A 26,646-nucleotide genomic window follows, 5' to 3' on the forward strand; every position below is an offset into this window, starting at 1 on the left:
GCGGCTCCCAGCGAGGAGGCGTGAATCCAAACTCCCCCGTTGCCTCCCTTTGTCGCCCCTCCCCACCCCTTGCACGTCCTTGGACCAAACTAGGCCATGATGCCTTTTAAATGTCATCCTCAGCGGCCCAGCGAGAGACGTTAAATGGGCGGGGGAGGTTCATAAGAGCTAACTACCTTCATCCGGGAATTCCTGGAGTTTTATTGCCGCCATTTTTGTTTTGTGTTGATGCAGACAACTATTGACACCCACAGTGGAGGAGGAGCTAAAATGGCGGCTTCCAGGGAGGAGGCATGCAACCCCCACAAGTCGGGGCCCCAATAACTCTTAAGGAAAGAGCCGCGAGGGGTGGGGGTGGGAGGACGCCGGCTAACTATGGCGCCGCTCGGCGAGCGGGGGATCCGTTGCCCTTTAAGAGATCCTGGCAGTGGAAAAGATGACGTTCGCGAGCCCCGCCCCCGTGCCCGGCCGCCGCCGCCATGTTTAGTTGTTGCTTCTCCACACAAGATGGCGGCTCCCAGGGAGGAGGCATGAGCGCCCCGCCACCACCGCTCCCTTTGCCGTACGGCCATCCCTTCGGCGTCTAGCTCCAGCGCCCGTTGGGGACGGCGGCGCGGGAAGGATCTGCGAAGTGGACGAGGACCTCGGCGACTCCGCCACCGCCTCGGCGCCGTGGGGCTGACTTGGGAGGGGAGAAGGGAGGAGCTAGTCCCAAGATGGCGGCTCCCAGGGCGGCAGCGGCGGCCTGAGCGGCCGGGAGGATTACCCACGCCGACCCCCTTGCCGTACAGCGGGAGCGAAGGGCCGGACGGAGGGCAAGCTGTCCCGCCCGCCTCTCTCCGGGCCCCGCCGCCCGGGTCGACCCCGAAGCGTCGAGCGGGCCCTGCCGAGCCGTGTGGAGCGGGACGGTCCCAAGATGGCGGCACCCACAGCGGCCGCGGCCTGAACGTCGGGAAGGGGGCCGGGGATCGCGGCGCCAACGGCCCTCCGGCCCCGTGGGGCGGCGAGGCCGAGGGGGAACTGCCGGTCCGCTGCCCACCCGGGGGCGGGAGGGTTTCGGCCCGGTCGGGGGAGGACAGCGGGGGCTCCACGCTCCGCCATTTTCCGGTCTGTCGAGGGAGGGGGGGAGAGAGGCGGCACAAGATGGCGGCTCCCAGGGCCGCCCGCCCCGAGCTGTAAACGGGCCGGGGGAAGGCGGGGGAGAGCGCCGGGCCGGCCTCGGGCCCAGCCCTCGGGGGCCGACGGGCTGTCCGTCGAGGACTCGGGCTGCGGTGTCGGGTGGAGCTCGGGGCGCGGGGTTAGGAGTCTGAAGAAGGGGGTGGGTAAGATGGCGGCCTCCATGAAGCCGGCCGCCGCCGCCGCCGCTCTGTGAGTGTCCGGGCCACCGAGGTGCCCGCCCGCCCGCCCGCCCGCCCGCTCCCTTCGTCTTCGGCGCCAAGTGCCGGTCCCTCCGGGGGGCACCGCGTGTGAGGCGGCCCCCTGCCCCGCCGGGCCATGGCCTCGCTGCCGGGCGCCGTCCCGCCGGGAGGCTCCCCCTTCCTGCTGCAGCCGCGCTGGAAGCGAGTGGTGGGCTGGTCGGGCCCCGTGCCCCGGCCCCGCCACGGCCACCGCGCCGTCGCCATCAAAGAACTCATCGTGGTGTTCGGCGGCGGCAACGAGGGCATCGTGGACGAGCTGCACGTGTACAACACGGGTAAGCACCGGGGCTGAGCCCCCGCCCCCTCGCGCTTAACCCTCTCTCCCCCGGGGACCCCGCGCCCGCCCCTCGGGGAGAGGCCCGCTCGGCCTGGGCCGCGGCCCGGGGGGTCGAGGGGCCGCCGGCGCTCCTTCCCTCCTCCCCTCGCCCGCGCTTCCTCTCCCGCACACGCCCCCGGCTCCTCCCGCCGCATCTGCGGGCGGGGGTCGGGGGAGGGGGGGGGGGAAGCCCCGGGGCCGCCCACCCGACCTCCTCCTCCTCCGCCCATACGTGGGTCGGGGCCGGGAGAGGAGGCTGGACAGCCCGGCTTTGGCGCGGGGCGGGAGGGATGCACCTGGCAGGCGGGACTGTGAGGGACTTTGGGGACCGAGGGTGGCTTAGCGGGGACATCCCCGTCAATATCCTTTTTGCAGGAAGGACTCTCTGGGCTCTCCTTTTTTTCTTCCCCGCTAAGGTGCCATGCTTCTTCAGCCCCACAGCCCTCCGTTCTGGGCTTTACTTAGCGGTCTAACTAAGGCGCGGGTCCTGCCCGGGGCCTCGTCGAAGCCCAGACTTACACAGCTCCTCCAGCCTCCATCCACCAACGCGCGACAGGTCCCGGAGGGACCCCGGGCGACAGTGTCGAGCGGGAGGAGGAGGGTCGAGGAGCCGTTTCCCGGGACATTTGGGCCGTGGCGCCGGGCTGCCGTGCCGGGCCATTCTTGGCGCCCTGGTGGAGGGTGGTACGGTGCACGGGAGGGAGGGTGCATGGTATTCACGTCCCCGGGAGGCGCCCGGTTTGATTTTTCCGTTGCCCTTCGGGGGAGCGGGAGGGTGGGCAGGGGGTGTTACTAGAAGCATTCGTCAGCCCTTCGGTGCGTGCTCGTGGAGGGGCTTTGAACAGCCCCCAGTTCATTCCGTTATTAGAGGTGGTGGGTTTTGAGTCAAAAAAAAAAAAGTTTCCTGAGGCTCTGTGCAGCCTTTGCTCCTCATCCTAATTTTCCTTTTCCCTCCCTACCGTCCTCCCCGCCCCCTTAAAGGTCCGAGGTTGCGGGAACCTTCCCGCTTATTTTGGCAAGAGTTACCCAGGACCTCCTTCTGCGGGGACTAGAGGGAGGAGTTGGGGGGGGGGGCTTAAAAAGAGCCCCCCCTTTCCACCCCTATGGGGGTGTTGGCGGGCAGGGGGAGGTAGGGAGATGCCCTTTCGGTGACTTATATACCTTGCCGGGGCCGGTTTCGCTTTACCTGGCCGCCAAAATGGAAGGAGGGGCCGAGCGCTCTTCCTCATTTCCCGCCCCCACCGAACCTTTTTTTTTATTTTTTAAGCAAGCGACAGCCCTCCAGGAAGGCCGGGTTGGAGGTCTGATTGGTGGGGCTGGGGGCGTGCAGGGAGGGGGACCCCGAGGACAGAGTCCCCCACCCCTTCACCCCTTAAATACTCTGCTGCCCAGCTGCGTTGACGGGCTGGCGGCACCCACTGAGCGGTTCAGAGGTCGGGGGTTTTGAGCTGGGCTGGTGAGAGTAGGGGTCTCCCTCGGGGCCCTGCTGCCGGCCACCCACGGGGCCAGCCACCTCTAATCTCCCACAGCCAGGCCTTTCGCTCCCCGCCAAATTCAACTTTCAAATGCCGCAGCCTTGCTTAACCCTTTAGTTCCTCCCGAGCGAGTGCCGGCGGGCTCCGAAGAGGAGAGCCTTTTTTCCGGGGCGGTGGCGGGGGGAATGGATTTTTAGCTCCTGTCGAACCAAACCGACTAGGCAGGGTGAGGGGCAGTGGCAGGTGGTCGCCCCCATCTTCCAAATGGGACTCCCCCAACCCGAAAGCCTTATATGACGTGAGTTACCTTACTCGAGGGAAACCCGGAGGAGCGGTCCAATGAGCCGGGATCTCAGACTCTTTAAAGCAAGACGTGGGCTTGATTAATACAGCTTCCAAGTCCGGGGTCTTCTCCCCCCCCCCCCCACTTTGGGGGCCTCCCGGGGTGGCTGTATATTTTTCATTAGCCTATAAAAAATAATTTAAACAGACTGCCATTAATTCATCGTTAAACCGTAGGTGGCTGCCCATCAGTCAGCTTGTGAGAAGGCTTTTATTATAACCTCCGGGATTGCCTGGGATAGTATTTCGGAACCTGTCAGATTAAATTTCCAGGCGTCCTCCCCATGCCGCCAAACAGCAGACCTCAGCTCCTCCCGTCTGCAAGTAAATCCCGCTTCCTTCTCCCGATCTTGACATACAAGTTCCTAGCCGCTTGACATGCTCTCACATTTCTTCCACCCAGTTGAGCCCTGCTGGTTTCCATGGCAGTCAGGGTCTGTTTGGAAGGGAAGGGGAAGCACCACTAGGCTAGCGCTGGGATTTGTTGATGACGTGCCTGGGGTATTTAATGCTGGAGACCGCGCATTTGGTATAACCAGATAGGTAAACTAATACAGTGCTCGTCCTTGTCTGGCCGGCTCAGGTTTCTCCTTTTGGGTGTTGAGATTCTTTAATATCACACAGTCGCCTTAGGGTGGGTCGGGCACTCTAGGGCCTGGAGAATTCAAGCCACCCCTTCTCCTCCACTTTGAGACCAGAGCTCAGTCTTAATAATCTAAATCCACAAGCATCAGTCTCCCCCACTCAGGAAAAGACTGGAGAGAGGGTGCTCCCTGTGACTTTTACACTAGTTTATAAAATCTGGAAAGGCTGAGCTCTGGATAAATGGCCTGAAATGGGGGAGGCTGTGGCCTAGTGGAGAGAGCACAGGCCTGGGTGTCAGAGGACCTGGGTTCTAATCCTGACTCTGTACATGTCTGCTATGTGAACTTGGGCAAGTCTCTTCACTTCTCAGTCCTTCAGTTAACTCTTTTGTAAAGTGGAGAATAAGACTGTGAGCCCCATGAGGGACAGGGACTGTGTCAGACTTGATTATCTTGTATCTATTCCAGTGTTTAGAACAGTGCTTGGCACAGAGTAAGTACTTAAGATACCATTATTATTATTAACTTGACTCGAAAATACCACTGACAGACTCTAAAGAGGTTAGCAGCGTGACTCAGTGGAAAGAGCCTGGGCTTGGGAGCCAGAGGTTATGGATTCGAATCCCGGCTCTATCACCTGTCAGCTGTGTGACTGTGGGCAAGTCACTTAACTTCTCTGTGCCTCAGTTACTTCATCTGGAAAATGGGGATGAAGACTGTGAGCCTCATGTGGGACAACCTGATTACCCTATATCTACCCCAGTGCTTAGAACAGTGCTCTGCACATAGTAAGCACTAAAATACCAACATTATTATTATTATCCCATTCTCTCCTTTTAAATTTACCTCCAGAAAGTTTCAGCTTCAGAAATTAGTTTTCCAGTCTATTAAGAGCAAGGGGGTAGGGGAATGTCAGGTGTACTACCTGTACTACTCATCACCTTTGTGTCTCTTCAGGCAGACTGTGCCTATGGGTTTGTTTTAATTCTGTGTGCGAGATTTAAAATTTAAACCCCCACCCCACCCCCCAGAGAAAAACCGTAAAAACAAGATTGGGAGACAAATGAAAAGCAGGATGGCCCTAGTGGATAGAGCACAAGCCCGGGAATCAGTAGGACCTGGGTTCTAATCCCAGCTCTCCCATTTATCTGCTGTGTGACCTTGGTCAAGTCACTTCACACTTTTCTGTGCTTCAGTTACCTTATCCGTAAAATGGGGTTAAAGACTGTGATCCCCTTGTAGGACTCGGGCTGTGTCCAACCTGATTAGTTTGAATCTACCCCAGAACTTATTACAGTGCCCGGCACATAGGCATTTGACAAATGCTTTAGGAGAAAATGGGCTCGAGAGACTCCTTTAATCCTCTTTGTTTTACTGGGTTAAATTCTTACACACTGTATTTTTAAACAGTGGTCACCAGTAGAAGCAATTTAACATTTCTCCGTGCAGGAGCTTCCTTTGCCTTAAGGCGTAAACCCTTGAGAGCCACCACCCTGCCTTGTATTCTCTTCCAGCGGCTAATGATGAATAAATTTTGTTAATGTCTGTCTCCCCCACTAAATAGAAAACTGTGGACAGGGATTGCGTCTACCAATTCTATTGTATTGTGCTTTCCCAAGCGCTTACTACAGTGCTCTCCACATGTTAAGCACTTGATAACATTGCTGATGATGATGATAGGGCCCCCAGTGCCGAAGGACACATGTAATAGCTAGGGTTCAACTGGATCCCAGCTCAAATACTTTATGTCCTGACCCATACTCTGTCTTGCAGGAGCCCCGTAAGGTCGATACTCTGCCCTGGTGTACACAAGAGGAAACAGAGGCACACTGAGGTTAAGTGGCTTGGCCCAGCCTAGCTAGTGCTCAGATTTCTGACGCCTGCCTGGGCTTTCCTACCTCTCCTTCCTCAGCCCTTCGCACTGCCCAAAATCTTCCGTTTTCTCTGCAACTGAGAGGACAAGGGCCAGGATTGAATTTACAGCCTGGAAGGGCTGAGGTGTTAATGAATCCCGGAAAGCGTTGCTGTCTATAAGAATGTAAATTTGCTGCTTTTATCTTAGGAGAAGCCTGCAACTCGTTACTGTATGTAAATGATCTCAAATGGTAAACTCTGCCTGTGGTTGGGAAGAAATTCTTTGCTGCTAACCGCTCAGTCAGGGGATGAGGAAAGACCAATTAGCTCTAATTCATGGTGGTGGTTTTTCATCTTTTTTCTTTTCTGGTCTGGAGAAGTCTTCTAAAAATTTTGCCTTCTGAGGTTCCCGTGTGTCTCACCCTACAGGGGTCAGCAAGTGGGACAGGTTGGTTGAGAGAGCTTTCAGAATGGAGAGGTCTTCTCCTCTCTGCCGAATAGCTGGGCTAAAATTAACTCGAGCTGTCCACCTTGTCCATACCTGCCTCTGAGCCTCCAAAGATCCTCGGGTTTAAACTCACCGGTTTAGGGCGTCAGGCCAGATTGTCTTCATCTCAGTTTCAGAAGCACCGTGCTGGTTTCACCAGGAGTGGGATTGCCTTAAAAGTATAATAGGGTTTATGGGCTAGGCCCTGCGGTCTCTGTGGGGCAGTGGAGGTGGCAGTGCCATAGAGTTGGAGCAGTGAGTGCAAGGTGGGGCTGCTCTAACTGTTGACTTGTGGTTTGTTCTGGTTTTTTGTTTGTTTTTGGTCATCCATCTCTGAAGCACAGGTTGATGAGCTTGTGTCTAGTTGGCACATATGGGTGCTGTTTAATTGAGAATTATGCGGGGTGGGTAGGGAGGAGAGGCTGCCTCACTCTCCTTGGTGTGTGTGGGGTGGCGGGGAGAGGCTCTTGCCAAAGATTTGGGAAGGCTCTAGACCTGCTCAGGTTGACTGGTGCGGGAGAGCTTGTCTCCTAGAGGCTGCAGTGTTTGCATTAATTAAACTGCAAGCCGAGCAGCCTGGATGGCTGTCCCTGAGGGCGGGGTTAGAAAGTGACAGGCAGGAGGCAGGGTAGGGGCTTGGAAAGTGGGTTCAGGTTTTGGGGGCTCTGCACTACTACTTTCAGTCAACCCTCTTCTCCTGTCAAGTGCCTCCCCCCCCCCCCCCCCCCCAGCCTGAGTTGGTGGCTGCATGAAAAACTGTAGAGACTTGGCTTAATCTCCTTGAATTCCCCTCTGCACTGGGCCAGCTGGGGAGGTGACACGCAGAGCCTAGGTTGAGGGTTCTTTCACCTCATCCGTCACCCCCTTTTTTTTTTAAAGTGGTATTTGTTAAACATTTTCTATGTGCCAGGCACTGTACTAAACGCTGGGGTAGAATCAGTTTGTGCCCCACGTAGGGTGCACACTCTTAATCCTCATTTTACAAGTGAGGCCCAGAGAAGTGAAATGACTTGCCCAGGGTGACACGGCAGAAAAGTGGCAGAGCTGGGATTAGAACCCAGGTCCTTCTGACTCCCAGGTTGGCTCTATCCATTAGGCTCCTATGCTTCGCTATCCACTTTAAAGGGGCAGCATTCAAGCTATCAATCGAGAGTATTTACTGAGCACTTACCCTGTGTAAAGTACTGCACTAAGGACTTGGGAGAGTACAGTGGTGGGCGTGACTGAACTCTTGGGGAATGCCCAGGCTTCATTTAGAAGAAACTGGGGAGAAGTTTTGAGTGCCTTTGGAGCCCTCGGCAGGAAGGGGGAGAGACCTGCAGTAGGCGAAGGAAAGAAGTCCGGGGACAGATCCCCAGGATCTGATTGATTGTCTTGATCAGCGGCGGCCTCCCTAGTGTGAAGCGAAGAAAAGAGATACATTCGAGCATAACATTCCTTTGGGTCATGTAAGGTCTTGGAAACGGGGCTGGGGTTCAGGGTGGGGAGAGAGATGGTTCCTGCCTTGGTTCTGGTGTTGTAGAATAGAGAAGCCAGAGGTTGAAGCCAAAGTTGGCCCCCACCAATGGGGTTCAGGCAAAAGAGGTGAGTTCCCCGGCCTCAGCCTTTGGCGTCGTCTGGTCAGGAAGTTCCCGGCCTGTCCCACCAAATAGTTGCTGCCTCTTGTTTTTCAGCCACCAACCAGTGGTTCATTCCTGCTGTGCGAGGAGACATCCCACCGGGCTGTGCTGCGTATGGCTTTGTGTGTGATGGAACCCGCCTGCTCGTTTTTGGCGGCATGGTGGAGTATGGAAAATACAGCAACGACCTGTATGAACTGCAGGTATGGCTCCCTGTCCCCGTCCCGGCGAGCCTCTGCTCCCTGTCTTTCCCATCCAGGGAAATGGGTGGCAGCCCGGTGACTCTCCCTTGGGTTTCGGAAGCAAGGGGGAGAAGTTGGGGTTGGCCTGTTTTTCCAGGCCACCTGTCTTCTTGCTTGCTGAGCCCCTGCGTAGAAAAATTTGAGAATAGAAAAGAGGGCCGAGAGAGGGCCGTTTCCTCCTGGCCCTCCCACACACACACACTCTTTCTTTATAAGGGCTTTCCAGGCCAATTGTCCAGTTGTTGCGGAAGGTCAGAAGGTAGTCAAGGTCATTTAATTGTACTGCCCAGGCTATCCTTTCAGTTGCCATCTTCTGACAGGAGGGGAGAATAGTCTGTTGCCTCAACAGCCCTCACTGCTTCCTGGCCTCTATCTGGTGGGAAGTTTCGGTTTCCTTATAATTGCCAATCCTGATGTGAATGTCCAATCAAATGGGCCCCAGGGCTATGGACAGTTGGGTACGGTCTAGTCCCAGCATTCACTGAACTTTTTTTTTTTTCCTTCTTTTCCCCCGCTTTCTGTTTGCAGGCAAGTCGGTGGGAATGGAAGAGACTCAAAGCCAGGACACCCAAAAATGGGCCACCTCCCTGCCCCAGGCTTGGTCACAGCTTCTCCTTAGTAGGCAACAAGTGCTACCTTTTCGGGGGTCTGGCCAATGACAGCGAGGACCCCAAGAACAACATTCCGAGGTGAGCCACCATCCTGCTTCTGCCTCCAGTTCAGCTGCAGTGTGTGAGTCTAGCGTTAACCCAGATGGTGGCATGTGCTGGCCAGCCGAAACCAGTCCTGGTGGACCCAGGAACAACCCTGCTGGGGTGCCTGTGTGGGTGGAGAGATAGTTTTCTCTATCTCCTGGTAGGGTGTGGGGGGTGAAGCCCGCCATATGTCAAACCCCAGGTAGAGCTGTCTGTGTGCTGCTGGTGCTGCTTCTCCTTTGCTGTAAGCACGGGGGTTGGTATTTTCCAGGGCACCTGGCCAAGCAGCCTTCCTGTCTGGAGGGGTTCCCAGGCAGACACCCCTTCTGCTCCAGCCAGGCCCTTGCACAATACCCAGCTTGTGTGCCGGGACACCAGGGGCCGACCAGAGCTTCGGCCTGGCTTTGGGTGGCAGAGTCAGCCCACTCAGACCCTGCCCTGGAGACCTCGTGAGCAGGGAAGGGAGACTGGGGAGGAACTCTGTAAATCACTTGGCTCACCTTTCCCCGTTGTGCCTCCGAGGAGGCAAGCGTTTGTCTCGGGAAGCATCCGGGTTGCAGAAGCGGGCTGCGGAGGGTTCTCAACAAGACCGGTTTTCCTTTCAGGTACCTGAATGACCTGTACATCCTGGAATTGCGCCCAGGCTCCGGAGTAGTCGCCTGGGACATCCCTATCACTTATGGCGTCCTCCCGCCGCCCCGGGAATCACACACCGCAGTGGTCTACACCGAGAAGGACAATAAGAAATCCAAGTTGGTCATCTACGGAGGCATGAGTGGCTGCAGGTTGGGAGATCTCTGGACGCTGGACATTGGTAAGGGACCCAGGGCAGGGCTCAGATCCTATGGCGTGACTGACCGGCAAGATGTAAGCAGGCTTCAGGGCTTATCGAAGACATTAACGGAGCTGGGGGTGGGTGAGGGGAGCCAGGAGGACGGAGGGATGCAGCTCAAGTCTGGCCTTTTGGGCTGAACCATTCCAAGAAGCTCTAGCATTTATGACAGTCCCTAGAGTCGAGCCCTCGTGTCATGCCTTGGAGCTTAAATGGCTGTTCCTCGGCTAAGATGAGACCATCCTTCCATCTGTTTCCACAGGGCTGCTGGGGAGAAGTAGCAGTATTTATTAATTACTTTAGGTGCAGAGCAAAGTACCGAGTGCCGGGGAAAGATGCGCAAGTGGAACTAGACGTGGTCCCTGCCCTCAAGGGGTCTCTCAAACCAAAAACTAATAGGGGAGAAGGGACTGGCAGCAGACATCTAAGGAGGGATGAAACCAAACATGAAGGCAATATAGAGACCAAAAAAAAACCCCCCCCCAAAACCAAAGGACTCATGGCTCAGAGTCCATTCCACCGTCAGACCCACCCGCGGTCCCATTGAGCGTTCTGGTGGCAGCTGCAGCAACCGCCACCACAACTTCCCAAAGGCCCTCAGAGGTGGCACCAGGCCGCGGTCGCTGTGGAGGCTCCTCGTGATGTGGAGGACTTGACTTCAGCCAAGTTGAAATAATGTCCCAGGGCAGGGGACGAATCTACCGGTAGGTCTGGCTACTGTGTCTGGCTGGCCGGCTGTGCCCTGCACAGCAAGGAGGGCAGCCAGGAAATGACTAGATGTGATATAGGGATCTTCTCACTTGAACTCTGAGCCAGTTCAGGGGATTTTTCCAAATTGGAATTGCCGAGCCTGGCTGATCATTTCTATCTTGCCATCTCTTTTGTCCAGAAACGCTCACCTGGAATAAACCCAGTCTCAGTGGCGTGGCTCCTCTCCCCCGCAGCCTTCACTCTGCTACAACCATAGGAAACAAGTGAGTGACCAAACAGCTGTTTCTGTCTCCTCCCCTTCCGCACCCTAGCAGCCTTCACCCCAAAAGGGACTTGGTCCTCTCACTGGGGCTCCCTCTCCCACTGGTGAGGAACGCCCACTTCACTAACCAACTTGGTAGACCTACAGGCTCCCCAGGGAAAGGGAGCATAGTGTGCTTTGTGGGAAATGTCTGGGATAGAAAGCTCACAGGATCCTGTCTGTTAGATTGACTCCCTTATTCACCAAGGAGAAGCCACCCAAGGCAGAACCAACGGATGGGCCAGTAAGCTTTGAGGGGTGGAGGTCCGTAGCGAGGCTAGTGTTCCTGTGAAGGGTCCAGGAGGCCAGGAAGGCCGAGGAGGTGCAAACAGTGCGAGGCAGAGTCCTAGGGCTGGAGACTGGGGAGAACGGTTGATCTCTGTAGATGAGTTGGGTTGAGATACAGTCAGGAGTGTAGAGAATCCCTGGGGTCCAGGGATTGAGTTGATGAATAAACTGGACCATGGGCGAGACTGCGGAGCCCCAAGTTAGGAGGAACAGGCAGTGGATTGGGTCTCCTCTCTAAGCTCTTGCAAATTCCTCCATCCGGGTTGTGAAGCAGGGAGGGGGAGGGGGCTGTCCCTCCCCTGCCCTTGTGGGCTGGCATCTGTATCTTTGCATTCACTTTGTTTTGCTCCCCTCCCCCCCCCCCCAAAAAAAAGAGAGAGAGAGACTAGAAAGGGGTCCAGAATTGAGGGGGATTGGTATGAGCGATAAAAGATGGGTGAGTGGATTCCAGGCAAGCTCGGAAACAGTCTGAGGTGCCAGAATGGAGATGTGGAAATTTCACCCAAAGAAAAAGGGGACCCTAGCTTGGGGATCAAGACAATGGAAACTTAATGTTGGTATTTGTTGGTATTTGTTAAGCGCTTACTATGTGCCGAGCACTGTTCTAAGCGCTGGGGTAGACAGGGGAATCAGGTTGTCCCACGTGGGGCTCACAGTCTTAATCCCTGTTTTACAGATGAGGGAACTGAGGCCCAGAGAAGTTAAGTGACTTGCCCACAGTCACACAGCCGACAAGTGGCAGAGCTGGGATTCGAACTCATGAGCCTTGACTCCAAAGCCCGTGCTCTTTCCACTGAGCCACGGTGCTTCTCCAACTTGAGATCCCCTCCTAGGACTTGAGTCACAATGAACAAATGGAGCAGGGTGGCTTAATATAAACAGTATTATAGTATTTCTTAAGCGCTTACTTTGTGCCAAGCCTCGTACTGAGGACTGGGGTAGCTATACAGATTGGACACAGTCACAGCTCATAGCTCACAGTCTGGAGGGGTTGTCTAGAGGGGGTAGGATTTAATCCCCATTTTGCAGATGAGGAAACCGAGGCTCAGAGATGTTAAGTGACTAGCCCAAGATCACACAACAGACAGTTGGCAGACCCAGAATTAAAACCCAGGTCCTTCCTCTGATTCCCAGGCCCCTGCTCTTTTTCCACTGGGTCACGCTGCTTTGAGCTGGCTGCCCAATGGACGATAAGATACGGGTGGCTCTGCTGGATCTTTCGCCGCGCTTGCTTCCTTCCTACTTGGTCTCCCTTTCCTTCCCTAGGATGTATGTGTTTGGCGGCTGGGTGCCTCTCGTCATGGATGACGTCAAGGTGGCCACACACGAAAAGGAGTGGAAATGCACCAACACGTTGGCCTGCCTCAACCTGGGTATGGAGCGGGTTGGGCCTGGGACAGAATAGCTGCCCCAGGTCAGGGTCGGCTTCCCGGATGTGAAGGGAGTAGACGATGGCAGGGGGTGCTCCAGTCCTGGGGAATTCGCTCCGAGGGAAGAGACTGCTTCCTCCTCCGTTGGGTGCCCCTCTCCTCACCCCTACCCCCAGCAGAGCCCCTCAGCTTTCTTCCCATTCACATGTGCCCTGTGCCCTCCTGCCCCAACGCACCCGCTACCAGGTGCTGATGCCCGTTGTTATTTCCTTTGCCTCCTGGCCCCCTCAGACACCATGGCATGGGAGCCCATTTTGATGGACACATTGGAGGACAACATCCCCCGGGCAAGGGCCGGGCACTGCGCCGTGGCCATCAACACCCGCCTGTACATCTGGAGCGGGCGGGATGGCTACCGCAAAGCGTGGAACAATCAGGTCTGCTGCAAGGACCTGTGGTACCTGGAGACAGGTGAGTGGGTGGGGGGCCCGGCCAGGGGCAGAGCAAGTTCCCCCGGCCTACCCCGAGGAGCTGGCCTCTTCCCTGCTTACTGGGCACCTTTTCCTCACAGAAAAACCGCCTGCCCCATCCCGGGTGCAGCTAGTGCGAGCCAACACCAACTCGCTGGAGGTGAGCTGGGGAGCAGTGCCAACAGCCGACAGCTACCTGCTCCAGCTCCAGAAGTACGACATTCCCGCTGCTGCTGCTGCCGCCTCTCCTGCAACCAACCCCGTCCCGTCAGTGCCAGTCAACCCCCCAAAGAGTCCCGCTCCGGCGGCTGCCGCCCCTGCCGTGCAGCCACTTGCCCAGGTGGGCATTACGCTCCTCCCACAGGCCGCGGCCACCCCTCCCGCTGCCGCCGCCGCTGCCGCTACCGCTGCCACCACCGCTGCTGCCGCCACCACCATCCAGGTCTTGCCGACAGTGCCTGGGAGCCCGATGCCTGTCCCCACAGCTGCTCGTGCTCAAGGTGAGCCAGTCGAGGGCATTCTGGGCGGTCCCCAGAGAGCGGGATGCAATCGGTTCCACCTCTTGGAAGACTCGAGTGCCACAGGTTTGCTGGCGGAGCCCATGCCGACCCTCAGCCTCGTTCCTTTTGCAGGTGTTCCCGCTGTCCTCAAAGTGACCGGTCCCCAGGCGGCCACAGGAGCCCCCCTGGTGACGGTGAGGCCAGCTAGCCAGGCTGGCAAAGCCCCGGTTACTGTGACCTCGCTGCCCGCCGGCGTACGGATGGTTGTGCCGACGCAGAGTGCCCAGGGAACTGTGAGTGCGACTCTAGCTGCCCTGTCTGGAGGGAGGGATTGATTCCCGGGACGAGAGTTGGAACTCTGCAGGAGTGGCCGATTCTAAGCTCCCCTGCTTCACAGGCATTCACCGCTGCCTGCCTTGGGGACTCCCTCCCGCTCGAGTGCAAGGATTGCGGGGGGAGTGGGCAGGGAGCTATTGCGATGACAGAGCCCTGGCCACCTGGCTCGGTGCGTAAATTACCTTGAGTCAAATTTGGCTCCTACTGCCACCCTATCTTTCCTCCTCAGCGTCTGGCCAGTTGGCGTTGGCTCTGTTAGACTGAGAGCTAGCGGGTTCAAGAGTGCAGGGAGGTCAGGTGGGGAAAGGTTGGAAACTGAATAGCCACCAAACAGAGGAACATGCATGCACACATCCCAGGGAAATAGGTGGTCCGGCCAGCATGATCCTAAAGATTGAGGCTCCGTGGCATCTAGTAGTCCTCTAGCGCTCCAAAGGATTTGGCGCAAGTGGGTGAAGTGGACGTTGCCGTGTTCCTGGAAGTGTCTGCCGTTTGTCTTGAGACTGGGGCTCTGTCTGAAGTCTTGTCTCCTCTTCCTCTCCTTGTTCCCAGGTGATTGGCAGCAGCCCTCAAATGAGTGGCATGGCAGCTCTGGCAGCAGCAGCAGCTGCCACCCAAAAAATCCCTCCTTCCTCAGCCCCCACTGTGTTGAGTGTATCTGCAGGCACCACCATCGTCAAAACTGTGGCAGTGTCGCCTGGAACCACCACGCTCCCAACCACCGTTAAGGTGGCCTCCTCTCCCGTCATGGTTAGTGTGTGCTTCTGAGAGCAGGAGAAACTTAAAAGCAGCAGCCCTGGCCCTCTGGGCCTCGACCTATCAGGTAGCCGGCTGGCCGCACTCTCGCCTGTTGGCTCCTCTCTCAGGGAGCGAGATGGTTGTGGAGTCTTTGACTCCACGATTTAGAAAGGTGAGAGGGAAGGAAGCGGTCTCCATTTTCACCGAGGCCAGAGCCAGAGGTGATATGCTGTGATGCCAGTGAGAGATTGAGAACGGGGAAGAGCTCCCTGACTAAGGATTGTGTGTATAATCTCCTTTCCCGAATATCTTTAAGACTAGGAGTTTCCTCCGTCTGTCCGGGACAGTCTTTGGGGTCCGTCCCCTCCCCCACCTCCTGGAGATTTGTAGTAATCTTGCCCAGTCCCGAAGCTCTTTATTCCTCGGAGTCTTCAAGAAAAGATGGACTCCAGCCCCAGGCTCTGGCCATGTCCGGAGGCAACTCCGGCTAAGGTGGTTGGTGCTAGGCTGGGAGTCCCCCTGGCTTGTTACGGCGACTGTCCGTCCTGACGCCAGAGGAGGATGTTCAGGAGCAAAGGGGCCAGGTGGGCAATTGACCACACGGATGAGGTAGTTCTCCCCCTCTCTGGAACCAACCCTAGAGGCCAGGTGCTTTAACACGAGGTGAGCGCTGCTTTCCTCCAGAGCTCAGTCAACAGTGGGGCGTGAGGTCCGAGCAGCCATGTGTCACCTGGGCCCGCCAAGGTAGGATCATGGGTGCAGTGATTAGGTGCCCCCTTTCTCCCCATCACCCTACTTTTTTGACCATTTCCTTCTCTGCTCCCCTCAGGTGAGCAACCCAGCCACCCGGATGTTGAAGACAGCAGCGGCTCAGGTGGGCACGTCGGTCTCGTCAGCTACTAATACGCCCACGCGACCCATCATCACCGTGCACAAGTCGGGGACCGTGACAGTGGCCCAGCAAGCCCAGGTGGTGACCACTGTAGTGGGCGGAGTCACCAAAACCATCACGCTAGTGAAGAGCCCCATCTCCGTCCCAGGGGGCAGTGCTCTGGTGAGTGGCGGGAGGTTTGGGCTTTGTCTCAGCTGGGGTTCGTTTGGTTTCTGTCCACTTGCCCGAACGGAGCTGGAGTCCCCACTAAGCTAGGAGAATTCGAGGAGGGGCTAGTTTAGGGTCCACGTGTGCCGCAAGTTGTCCGGCTGTGCCTGTGAGGTTTTGTCACCTAACCATGCCTGTAACCTTTCTTTCCAGATTTCCAATCTGGGCAAAGTGATGTCGGTTGTTCAGACCAAGCCGGTCCAGACCTCTGCAGTCACGGGCCAGGCTTCGACCGGCCCCGTGACTCAAATCATCCAGGTAAGAAGTGAGGCGGCGGGAAGGAGAGACCACCGATTGCTTCACACCTCACAAACGCACTCTTCAGGAATTACAATCCCAGTTTTCCTCCTACCTCTGACGGCTCCTCTGCCGACGCTCCTTCCGCCTCTGTCCCACAAGGCCCTGTTTTGGGTCCTCTTCCCTTTGCTCTCCATACTCATTCGGTCACGTGGCTACAGTTCTCACTGTTTTGCAGGAGACTTCCAAATCCGCCTCGTCGGTCCTGACTTCTCGCCAACTTGGCAGTCTCACGTTTCCCTCCGCCTCTGAGGTCTCTCCACACAGTTCTCCTTCTGGCACCTCAGTTGTAGTCTGGTCAAAACCAAACTGGTCCGTCTTCCCTCTGAACCTCCTCCTCTCCCCTACCCTGTCCCCCGACTTTCCTGTCAAAGTCAGCCAGGCTACAATCCTCCCTATCCCAGTTGGTCTCAACTGTGGTGCCCTCTGAACTTCTGCCTTTTTTATGTGCTAGGCTCTGTACTAAGTGCTTTCACTTGCAAATTCAGTGTCTCGCTCCTGGGTTGGGTTGTGTCCTCCCCAGTATTTCCTGGGTCCTTCCCTTCCCCTCCACCTTTACAGCCACCAGTCGGGTCCAAACCCACTTACCCTGTGGCAGCCTTCTTCCTGGCCTCCCTGTCTCCACCCTCTCTCCTCTTCAGTCTCTTACTATGCTGCTTGGATCACCTTCCTGAAAGGTCCTTTGGAATGTGGCACTCCTTCAAGAATCTCCAATAGCCACCTGTTGCTCCCCGTCAGAGGTGCACTCTCAACCATTGGATCCGAGGCCCCACCAGCTGCCGCCTCCTTATCGTGCCATTCCCTTCTCCTGCTCTATCCCTGCCACCCACTGTGTCCCTCCCAAGTATATCTGTCTCCAACCCATGTGTGCTCACCCAGAATCCTCTCCCTCAAATCCATGTCTGTCCCTCCCCGAAGAGGTCATTCAACCAGCCACTCAGAGCGTTTTAATGTATGTTGGTTTGTTCATTCCTCCCATTCACCTGCAGCTTACTTTTATTTTATGCCTCTGTTTCCTTTGCGTTCCCATTGAATAAACACTACTCGTGCCTGCCTGTTGTCCTCTTCCATTAGATTGCAGGAACTGTGTGGTATTTGTATCGGAAGTGCCCGGTATGATTTCCAGCTGGACTCAGTAGACTCTCAAGTGCCGATGATGTTGCCCCTTCAGTAGAGGGCTTGTATCTAGGTTTAAACAGTCTCTCTGGAAGGTACCGAGGCAGGTTAAGGAAATCTTCAGACTGTTCTTGTTGATGTCTGTGTGTGTCACTCTCACAGGAGCGTAGCCCCAGATTTGAAGAGGCTAAGTGGGGAAACTGCCCTCTGCATTTTTCCTCGGACCATCGTTAATGCCATTCGGGCTCAAACCAGTGACTTGTGGGGGTGGAGGGTCTCCTCTTCCCCTCCCAGCCGGGCACCTGATTTATAGGGGCATAAATCAAAGGCAGCAACCCAATCTTAATTAACAGTCTGAAAAGGAGACGAGAAAGTCCCCGAGTCGAGTCCCCTCTGTAGTGCACGGGCAGGTCTTGGGGGGGAACTAGGTGATGAAGTGGTGGTTGACACGTCTGTATCTGTTGGCCTCTCATGGTCCCTCTTGCATCCTGGTTAATCAACTTCCTCCCTTGTTTTAGACCAAAGGACCCCTCCCAGCGGGCACAATTTTGAAGCTGGTGACATCAGCAGATGGCAAACCCACCACAATTATCACCACCACTCAAGCTAGTGGGACAGGAACCAAGCCTACCATTCTGGGCATCAGCAGTGTCTCCCCCAACACCACCAAACCGGGCACCACTACCATCATCAAAACCATCCCCATGTCGGCCATCATCACCCAGTCCGGAGCGACGGGTAGGGGCGTCGGGCAGGGGCCGCGCGATATGTACCCGAATACAATTACTCTCCAAAAGTCAGCTGACACCACCTCCTGGGTGTCCCCCAATGGGCTGAATTCTGAGACTGGGTATAAGGTCCAGGCTGGTGAGTAGTTGAATCGTGAGGCTGGAGAGAGAATGTGGAGCTGGGTTAATTAAGATTGAGGGGGTGGATGTGGATGTGTGTGTAATGCTTTTTAGAATTCTGGAATGTGGGGATGGGAAGGGGGGATGGCGGGGAGGCCGGGGGAGGTGCCGCGGTTGAGGGGGAGGAGCTGGGTGGGGGAAATCATGAGGGTGGCTTGGGGAGGAATCCAAATGGTGGGATGTGCGTAAACTTGAGCGGGTGGGGAAGGGTGGTGTGTCCAGGAGTTGCTCTCTTTAGAGTAGCATCCTTATATTTCGCGATGCTTAATGCAGACACAGGTGAGCACGGCGTTTGGGAATGTGGGAAGGGATTGCTTAGTGTCTTCTCTGCTTCCCAGGCAGAAAGCCCTGACTGCATGCTTGGGTGTGTCTGCTTTTCTATTTGCCCCCTCCCAACCCAGGTGTTACCAGTAGCCCTGGTATCAAGTCCCCCATCACCATCATCACCACCAAAGTCATGACCTCCGGCACGGGGACGCCTGCCAAAATCATCACTGCTGTCCCGAAAATAGCCACAGGCCACGGGCAGCAGGGAGTGACCCAGGTGAGTCCGGTTTGGGTTGGAGCTCTGGCCTGCAGGAATTGGCCTACGGCCCACCTCTTTGGACTGGCAGCTGGATCGTGAGGCCGGAGAGGGAACATCCAAGAAGGAGCAGCGAACGGCGAGTTCTCCGGGTTTGGTGGAGGGCTTCCTGACCGTACCATGTACTCTTGTTTGGAATTGCAGGTGGTCCTTAAGGGAGCCCCAGGGCAGCCGGGCACCATCCTTCGCACTGTCCCCATGGGGGGGGTGCGGTTGGTCACTCCTGTCACAGTGTCTGCTGTCAAGCCAACCGTCACCACGCTGGTGGTGAAAGGGACCACAGGTACTTTTGGCCCTTGAGCAGCTGGACCTGCAACTTGCTGGGTTCTGAATGTCTTATTTTTTTATAAATCACCTCTACCCACATCCCCAGCCCCCTGAGACCAGAGAGGGTGGGCGGGGCAGCAAAGGGGCCCAGGTGCAGTTGGGCATGGGTGAGCCGATGAGCCTGGGGTACAACCCAACCGGTATTCTTCCGACAGCCGGTTTTCAGCAACTTCTTGCCAAAAGCCCTTTAACCACTGGCTTTCATGCAGGGGTGTTCCCCATTTCCCCTTCTTCCTGATAGTCAAGATTTCTATAGAGCATCTTCCAGTTGCTGCCCCATCTCCTCCCTCTAGTCTCACCTGCAGTCCTTTATTCCCAACCACTTTTTCCCTGGTCCAGCATCCCTTGTTCCTCCCCGAAAACTTCTAGCCCAGGGTAACATCTGCGGGAACTAGGGCGTTCCCTAAGGTCCCGAGGCCCCCTCAGTTCTAGAGCATACTGCCAGCAATGTTTGACTTGTTCCTCCCGAAGACTCCTTCAAACCAGCCTTAGCTCTTTGTAAATTGGGATGGGTTGAAAGATAATGCAGTATTGGAGGGCCGAAGGGGAGAAGACGTGAGGATGTATGCCAGAAGGGTGGGTTGAGGGCAGAGTGGAAGTGAAACCTCTCACTTGGTAGTGGTATTAATGTTTATCAAGCACTTCCTTGGTGTGCTACACTGTGGTAGGCACCTGGAAAGCATAGAAGAGTGAAGTAACCTATTCCTGCCCCCAAGAAGCTTCCACTCTTAGCAGGGGAAACGTGAAATATTTTCCACCAGGGTAGTCAAGATGGACAGTTGATTGGCCACTTGGCTGAGCACCTAGCAAGGACTTAAGTATCTCTTCCTCTTTCCTTTCCAGGCGTAACTACCCTGGGCACTGTGACTGGCACCGTGTCCACCAGCCTCGCTGGCGCTGGCGGCCATAACACCAATGCCTCTCTGGCCACTCCCATCACCACCCTGGGTACCATTGCCACCCTCTCAAGTCAGGTGATCAACCCGACCGCCATCACGGTCTCAGCTGCCCAAACTACCCTGACGGCAGCTGGGGGCCTCACCACCCCCACCATCACCATGCAGGTACGGTGGCTCTGGGTACAGGTTGGGCCATCCCAGACCCCTCCCTCCCTGAGACCCTGGAAGTGGGGGAGGCATAGAAAGGCTTTGCGAATTTTTATGAAGGCCAGAAAATTGTGCCTAGCCCAGCCTCCTTGCCAGTTAGAGCATAAGAAATTGTGTTGGTCGATGAAATATCCAGAAAAAGCACCGTGGCTTCATGGAGGATGCTTAACGTGTTCCATAATTATCTAGAAAATTTGACCATCTTCCTCGTGTGATTGGCTCTGCCCATTTCCCCAGGGTAATTGCTTGAGCCTAGGCAAGGGTGCCCCCTTGCGCCCTCAGTACACTCCCAGGCTCTCAAAAACCCAAGTTGAGAGACAGCTCTCACGAGAGGCCTGCCGGTTTCTTGCTCCTTGACCCCTGTGCACTGGGGCCCGGAATCAGGCACCAGGAGTGCTACAGACCCAGTCCGGCAGGGATTGAGGGTCCCCCGCCACCATGGTGGACCAGGGAGCTAAACTGCCTTGGGGACTTTGCCGTTGACTCTGTCCTCCTCTTCTTCTTCCTCTCTGCTCCCAGCCCGTGTCTCAGCCCACTCAGGTGACCCTGATCACGACCCCCAGCGGGGTGGAAGCTCAGCCAGTGCACGACCTCCCTGTCTCCATCCTGGCCTCTCCCACAACGGAGCAGCCGACGGCCACGGTCACCATTGCAGACTCCGGCCAGGCTGATGTACAGCCTGGGACCGTGACCCTGGTGTGCTCCAACCCGCCCTGTGAGACCCATGAGACAGGCACCACCAATACGGCCACCACCACTGTAGTGGCCAATCTTGGGGGCCTCCCACAAGCTGCCCAGGTGCAGTTTGTGTGCGCCAACCCTCCCTGTGACGGGCAGGAGGCCGCTGCCCTGGTCACCTCCACAATGGGGCAGCAGAACGGCAGTGTGGTGCGGGTCTGCTCTAATCCACCATGTGAGACCCATGAGACGGGCACCACCAACACGCCCACAGTGGTCAGCGCCAACTTGGCAGCCCCCGCCATAGCCCCGGGCCAGATCGTGTGCTCCAACCCACCCTGCGAGGTGCACGAGACGGGCACCACCAACACGGCCACCGTTGCCCGGCCCACGCTGGGTGCCGCCCAGCTGATCCGCCTGCAGCACGTGCCCTCTGTGCCACAGTGTCAGACGCAGCAGATCAACGCGACCAGTACAACCATGAGTGTCAAAGCCACCCTGGGCCCTGGAGGGCCTCCGTGCCCTCTCCAGCGGGTGTGCTCCAACCCACCCTGCGAGACCCACGAGACGGGCACCACCAGCACGGCCACCACGGCCACCGCGAACATGGGCGCCGGCGGCCCACCCCCTCCGCCTGCATGCTCCAACCCGCCTTGTGAGACCCACGAGACCGGCACTACCAACACGGCCACCACCGCCACGTCTGCTCTGGGGGCAGGGGAACAGCGGGTGTGCTCCAACCCCCCATGTGAGACCCACGAGACGGGCACCACCAGCACGGCCACAACCGCCATGTCTAGCATGGGCACAGGGCAGCCGGCGCCCGCCAACCGGCTCTGTGAGACTCACCAGACCCACACGACTAACACCCCCACCACAGCCAGGTCAAACATGGGTGCCGGGGAGCCTGATGGAGTCCGAGTCCCCTCCAAGCCCCCATGCCAAACCCACCAAACTAGCTCAACCAGCACCACCATGACTGTGAAGGCCAACGCTCCCACGGAGCAAGCCGTAGGGGGCCCCAAGGCCTGTTCCGACCCACCCTGTGAGACCCGTGAGGCGGCGGCCACCACCACGGACAGCCCGGGCCCGGCGGGGCCGCCCGCTCAGAGAGGCGAGGCTGGCCTGCCCGGCTCCCCCGGGGCCGGCCCAAGACCGGGAGCACCCAGCGGCCGGCCCTGCGAGACGCACCTCACCCACACGACCAACACCCCCACCACGGCTAGATCCAACATGGGCGCCGGGGAGCCCGACGGGGTCCGGGCGCCCGCCAAGCCCCCGTGCCAAACCCATCAGACTAGCTCGACCGGCACCACGATGACTGTGAAAGCCACAGAGGCGTTGTGCCCAGCCACCCCTCGGGTCTGCTCCAATCCTCCCTGTGAAACCCACGAGACGGGCACCACCAACACCGCCACCACCGCCACCTCGAGCATGGGCGCCGGCAGGCAGCCGGACGCTGCCCAGCGGGTGTGCTCCAACCCCCCTTGTGAAACCCACGAGACGGGCACCACCAACACTGCCACTACCTCGAACGCTGGCGAGGGCCGGCCCCCGGTCTGCTCCAACCCTCCTTGCGAGACCCACGAGACGGGCACCACCAACACAGCCACCACCGCCGCCTCCAACGTGGCCGCCGGTCAGCCCGAAGGTGGGCAGCGACCCCCAGCCAACCCGCCGTGCGAGACGCTTCAAACCACCTCCACCGGCACCACCATGACGGCCAACGTCGGGGGCGCACCCTCGGCGGCCAGCCCCAAGCACAGGGTTCCGGAGCCGGCCGCGGACTCGACAGCCGGAGCGGGGGCGGCCGCCGCTCCCGGGGCCAGCCCTCCCCGGGCCCTCTCCCCAGCTCAGCGGGTCTGCTCTAACCCCCCTTGTGAAACCCATGAGACTGGCACCACCCACACAGCCACCACCGTCACCTCTAACATGGGGGCAAATCAAGGTGAGCGGTGACCCCTGGCCTTAGAGGGAAGAACCTCGCCGAGACTTGGTGCCCTACTCGTGGGCAGACGGGAGGTAGGGGGAGATGGGTAACGGGGTCTCTGTGGAATCGCCAGGAGGGGGAGGGCTTTGGGCAAGCTACTGCCTGTGTAGCTCCTGACTCCCAGAAACCTCCCTGTCTTCATCTGCAGACCAGCCTCCAGCTGCCAACGGCCAAGGGGAGCCCGAGAGCACCCAGGGGGAGAGCGTGACCGCCACCACCACCACCGCCAGCGTCAGCACCGTCGCCACCACCGTCTCTGCTACGCAGACCAGGGCGGTGACCACCGTGACGCAGTCCACGCCGACGCCCGGGCCCTCCGTACCGGTGAGTTGCCCGTTGGCCCTCGAAGGTGGGCAGTCGTTGCCCGGTGTGTGCTGAGAACTGGCTGTGGGAGGGAATGGGATCCAGATGGTGCGCTTCCTGGGTTTGGCCAGCAGAGGGCGATGGAGATCGTCTGCTTGTTGCTGGTTTTTTCATTAATAATAATAATAATGATGTTGGTTTGTTAAGCGCTTAGTATGTGCCAAGCACTGTTCTGAGCACTGGGGGAGATACAAGGTCATTAGGTTGTCCCACGTAGGGCTCACAGTCTTGAGAAGCAGCGTGGCTCAGTGGAAAGAGCATGGGCTTTGGAGTCAGGGCTCATGAGTTCGAATCCCAGCTCTGCCACTTGTCGGCTGTGTGACTGTGGGCAAGTCACTTAACTTCTCTGTGCCTCAGTTCCCTCATCTGTAAAATGGGGATTAAGACTGTGATCCCCACGTGGGACAATCTGATTCCCCTATGTCTACCCCAGCACTTAGAACAGTGCTCGGCACATAGTAAGCGCTTAACAAATACAAATACCAACATTAATCCCCATTTTACAGATCAGGGAACTGAGACCCAGAGAAGTGAAGTGACTTGCCCAAAGTCACACAGCCGACAAGTGGCGGAGCTGGGATTAGAACCCATGACCTCAGACTCCCAAGCCCATGCTCCTTCCACTAAGCCACGCTGCTTCTCTAATGAGCCGAGAGCCTTCGACAGGCCTCCCCATTCCCCCTACCTTTTGCCTATTGCCACCTGGAAACACCACTTGCCCGCAGGGTGACCTTGGGCAAGTCTCTTGTCCGTGCTCCTGTTCCCTCACCCGAAAAATGGGGGTTCGGTATTTAGTTTAGTATTCTCCCATAACCCGAGGGCCCCTTGTGGGACAGGGACTGTGTTCCACCCATCTCATATCTGCCCCAGTGCTTGGCTCATAGTAATAATAATAATAATGTTGTTATTTGTTGAGTACAGTTCTAAGCGTTGGAATGTGCCACAGTTGTTGTTTATCAAGTGTGCTGACAGAAGGGAGGAGAACCCCACTTTGTGTATAAGAGGCCTGGAAAAGTAATAGAAGTGACTAGTTTTTGGAACTCCCCCACCCACCACCCCCAGTCTTGGCTCCACTGTCCTCTGCAGTAGACACAGTGACCTGTCTTTGCCAACCTCCCTGGCCCTTCTAGTCCCATCTGAAATTTACCTGCTCTCATTCATCTGTTTGGGGCTGATCTTCCCCTCATCCCTTCGATGTTTTCCCATTGCACCTCCTGACCTCACCACTTATATTGCGTTTTCTTCTAAAAGACTTTCGACCTCTTCTGTCACACCTGAAATTCCCCGGCCGTCGCCTTTGATGCGGAGGTGGCCGGCCCCACCTGCAACCAAGTTGAGCAGGGCTCTCCCAGCCTCCCTCAAACTGGGTGCCTCTGGGAGCTGTCTTGTCCCTGTCCTGTCGTCTCCAGGCTCCTTGCTAGGCTGCTCTGGTCTTCTGTCCAGCTCTGTCCTGAGGGGGCTTCTGTGGCCACAGGTGCCCACGGGTGGACAGCGGGCCAGGCTCCACAGACCGTCCTGGGATCCGGGGTGGAGTCCAAGCAGCTCCACCCAGTCAGGTGCTGTACCCTGAGCCCAGGCCTCTGACCCGGCTTGTCCCTCCTGCTCCTAGAACATCTCGTCCATGGCGGAGGCTCCCTCGGAGACTGCCACCCCGGCTGCCCCTGTCACCACCCCAGTCGCTGCGGGCCCCGCGCCCGGCACGGAGGCGGCCGAAGCCCAGCTTGCGACCAGTGACATCCTGCAGCCCTCGGAGGAGATGCAGGCCGAGACAGAGTCGCAGCAGCAACAGCAACAGCTGCTGCAGGCTGCCACAGCAGCGCCAGTGGGCGAGCCGGCAGAAGCCCTGCCACCCCCGCAGAACCCCGACCTCCCGACGGCCATGGACATCGGGGCTCCGGTGGAGCCCCCAGGCCAAGAGACCCCCAGCCCGGCTGTCGTGGCCGCCGTGGTGGTGCAGCCGCCGCCGGTCCCGCCACCTCAGCCGGAGGTGGACCAGTTGGCCCTGCCCCAGGAGCTGATGGCTGAGGCCCAGCCCGGTACCACGACCCTGATGGTGACGGGGCTGACCCCGGAGGAACTCGCCGTCACCGCGGCGGCCGAGGCGGCGGCTCAAGCGGCGGCCACCGAAGAGGCCCAGGCCCTGGCCATCCAGGCTGTGCTGCAGGCTGCCCAACAGGCGGTCATGGGTAAGTGTCTGGCAGGGTGGCGGCTCGGCCGGCCCCTCGGTGCAAAGGTCCCACGTCCCTCTTGATAGCCTGGGGCAGAGACGGGAAGACTGATCGCTCCTGGTGAGGGGGCGGGAGCGGGTTACCGGCCGTGGAGCTTTGAGGTCAGAGGAGTGGCATGGGCAGAGCAGGTGTTTCTGGATGGCGGAAAGCTGAGGGGCTCTTCTTGCTCGGCCCCGGGCAGAGATCCGGTCCCTCTGGGAAGGTGTCGCCCGGAGTGCGGGGAGGTGAGAGAGAGGGAGCACGGTTTTCTACTTGCTTGATTGACAGCACATTCCTGGGAAGGGATAGCCGGCCGGCACTGAGTTGCCAGGGTACCTGAGTGTCGTTTTCTCCCCGGAGCAGGTGCAGGGGAGCCCATGGACACCTCAGAGGCAGCCGCCGTGGCCCAGGCCGAGCTGGGGCACCTGTCTGCCGAGGGCCAAGAAGGCCAGCCCACGGCCATCCCCATCGTGCTCACTCAGCAGGAGTTGGCAGCCCTGGTGCAGCAGCAGCAGCAGCTCCAGGAAGCCCAAGCGCAGCAGCAGCAGCAACAGCAGCAGCAGCAGCAGCAACATCAGCACCACCACCTGCCCACTGAGGCCCTGGCCCCGGCCGACAGCTTGAACGACCCGTCCACCGAGAGCAATGGGCTCAATGAACTAGCCAGTGCCGTCACGAGCACCGGAGCCCTGCTGCCTTCCACAGCCACAGAGAGTAAGTGCGGGCCCACCTGCCCAACAGGTGCCTCCTTCCCTACCTTTCGTCCCTCCCTGCTTCTGTCTCTGCCCTCTCTTTGCCTCAGCCCAGCGGGCAGGCTTATAAGTTTCTCTCTGAGTGACAACAACTTGAATCCACCCAACTCTTTCTGTGCCAGACACCTAGATTCCCTCCCCAGCCCCAGTATGTCACAAGCACTGCCCAGCGTTGAATGGGCCTCACTCCGGCTCGTCGGTGGGAGCGGTGTTTTGGGGAAAGGCGCCTCGGAACTGGTTGCCCCTGGCTGTGATGTAGCTAAGGAGCATAGAATCGGCGTTCTGGGAGACTGGTAGCTTGGGCTTTCAAGGAAGCCCGTGATTTATACCTTCAGGGCGATGACCCGGGGAGAAGGTGTGCGGGCAACCGGGTTTCTGAGGTGCCCAGGAGGAAGGGCCGGGAGACCCTGCGACAACCCAGGGCGGACACCGCACCACTTGAGGAAGCCTGAGCCTCCAGCCAGCTCTCCCCCCAACTTTTTTCTCTGGGCCTTTGTTTTCCAGGCCTAGCTCCGTCCAGTACGTTTGTGGCTCCCCAGCCGGTGGTGGTGGCCAGTCCCGCCAAGCTGCAGGCTGCTGCCACACTAGCTGAGGTGGCCAACGGCCTTGAGTCCACAGCAGCGGTAAGTGAAGACAGCGGTT

The 26,646-nt window shown here is 57.9% G+C and overlaps 1 protein-coding gene across 5 annotated transcripts in view; it reads left to right on the plus strand.

Moving 5' to 3' along the window:
• Positions 1–1,413: 1,413 nt before the first annotated feature.
• The window catches only part of HCFC1 (host cell factor C1), a 34,009-nt gene continuing 8,776 nt past the window's right edge, over positions 1,414–26,646 (plus strand). Inside the window, exons 1-21 of one of the 5 annotated variants that reach the window (XM_029067440.2) lie at positions 1,414–1,693; positions 8,150–8,298; positions 8,866–9,026; positions 9,638–9,846; positions 10,754–10,838; positions 12,431–12,537; positions 12,826–13,005; positions 13,106–13,504; positions 13,637–13,797; positions 14,393–14,590; positions 15,408–15,632; positions 15,831–15,935; positions 17,609–17,957; positions 18,400–18,542; positions 18,726–18,864; positions 19,752–19,972; positions 20,534–22,640; positions 22,831–23,006; positions 24,655–25,231; positions 25,613–25,966; positions 26,509–26,627. In XM_029067440.2, coding sequence (XP_028923273.1) covers positions 1,495–1,693; positions 8,150–8,298; positions 8,866–9,026; positions 9,638–9,846; positions 10,754–10,838; positions 12,431–12,537; positions 12,826–13,005; positions 13,106–13,504; positions 13,637–13,797; positions 14,393–14,590; positions 15,408–15,632; positions 15,831–15,935; positions 17,609–17,957; positions 18,400–18,542; positions 18,726–18,864; positions 19,752–19,972; positions 20,534–22,640; positions 22,831–23,006; positions 24,655–25,231; positions 25,613–25,966; positions 26,509–26,627 — 6,363 coding nt within the window. In that variant the 5' untranslated portion in view covers positions 1,414–1,494. The remainder of the gene's footprint in view (positions 1,694–8,149; positions 8,299–8,865; positions 9,027–9,637; positions 9,847–10,753; positions 10,839–12,430; positions 12,538–12,825; positions 13,006–13,105; positions 13,505–13,636; positions 13,798–14,392; positions 14,591–15,407; positions 15,633–15,830; positions 15,936–17,608; positions 17,958–18,399; positions 18,543–18,725; positions 18,865–19,751; positions 19,973–20,533; positions 22,641–22,830; positions 23,007–24,654; positions 25,232–25,612; positions 25,967–26,508; positions 26,628–26,646) is intronic. The other 4 variants (XM_029067441.2, XM_029067442.2, XM_029067444.2 and 1 more) reach the window with 4 other exon arrangements.

This window comes from Ornithorhynchus anatinus, chromosome 6 (assembly GCF_004115215.2).
Source record: "Ornithorhynchus anatinus isolate Pmale09 chromosome 6, mOrnAna1.pri.v4, whole genome shotgun sequence".
NCBI lineage: Eukaryota > Metazoa > Chordata > Mammalia > Monotremata > Ornithorhynchidae > Ornithorhynchus > Ornithorhynchus anatinus.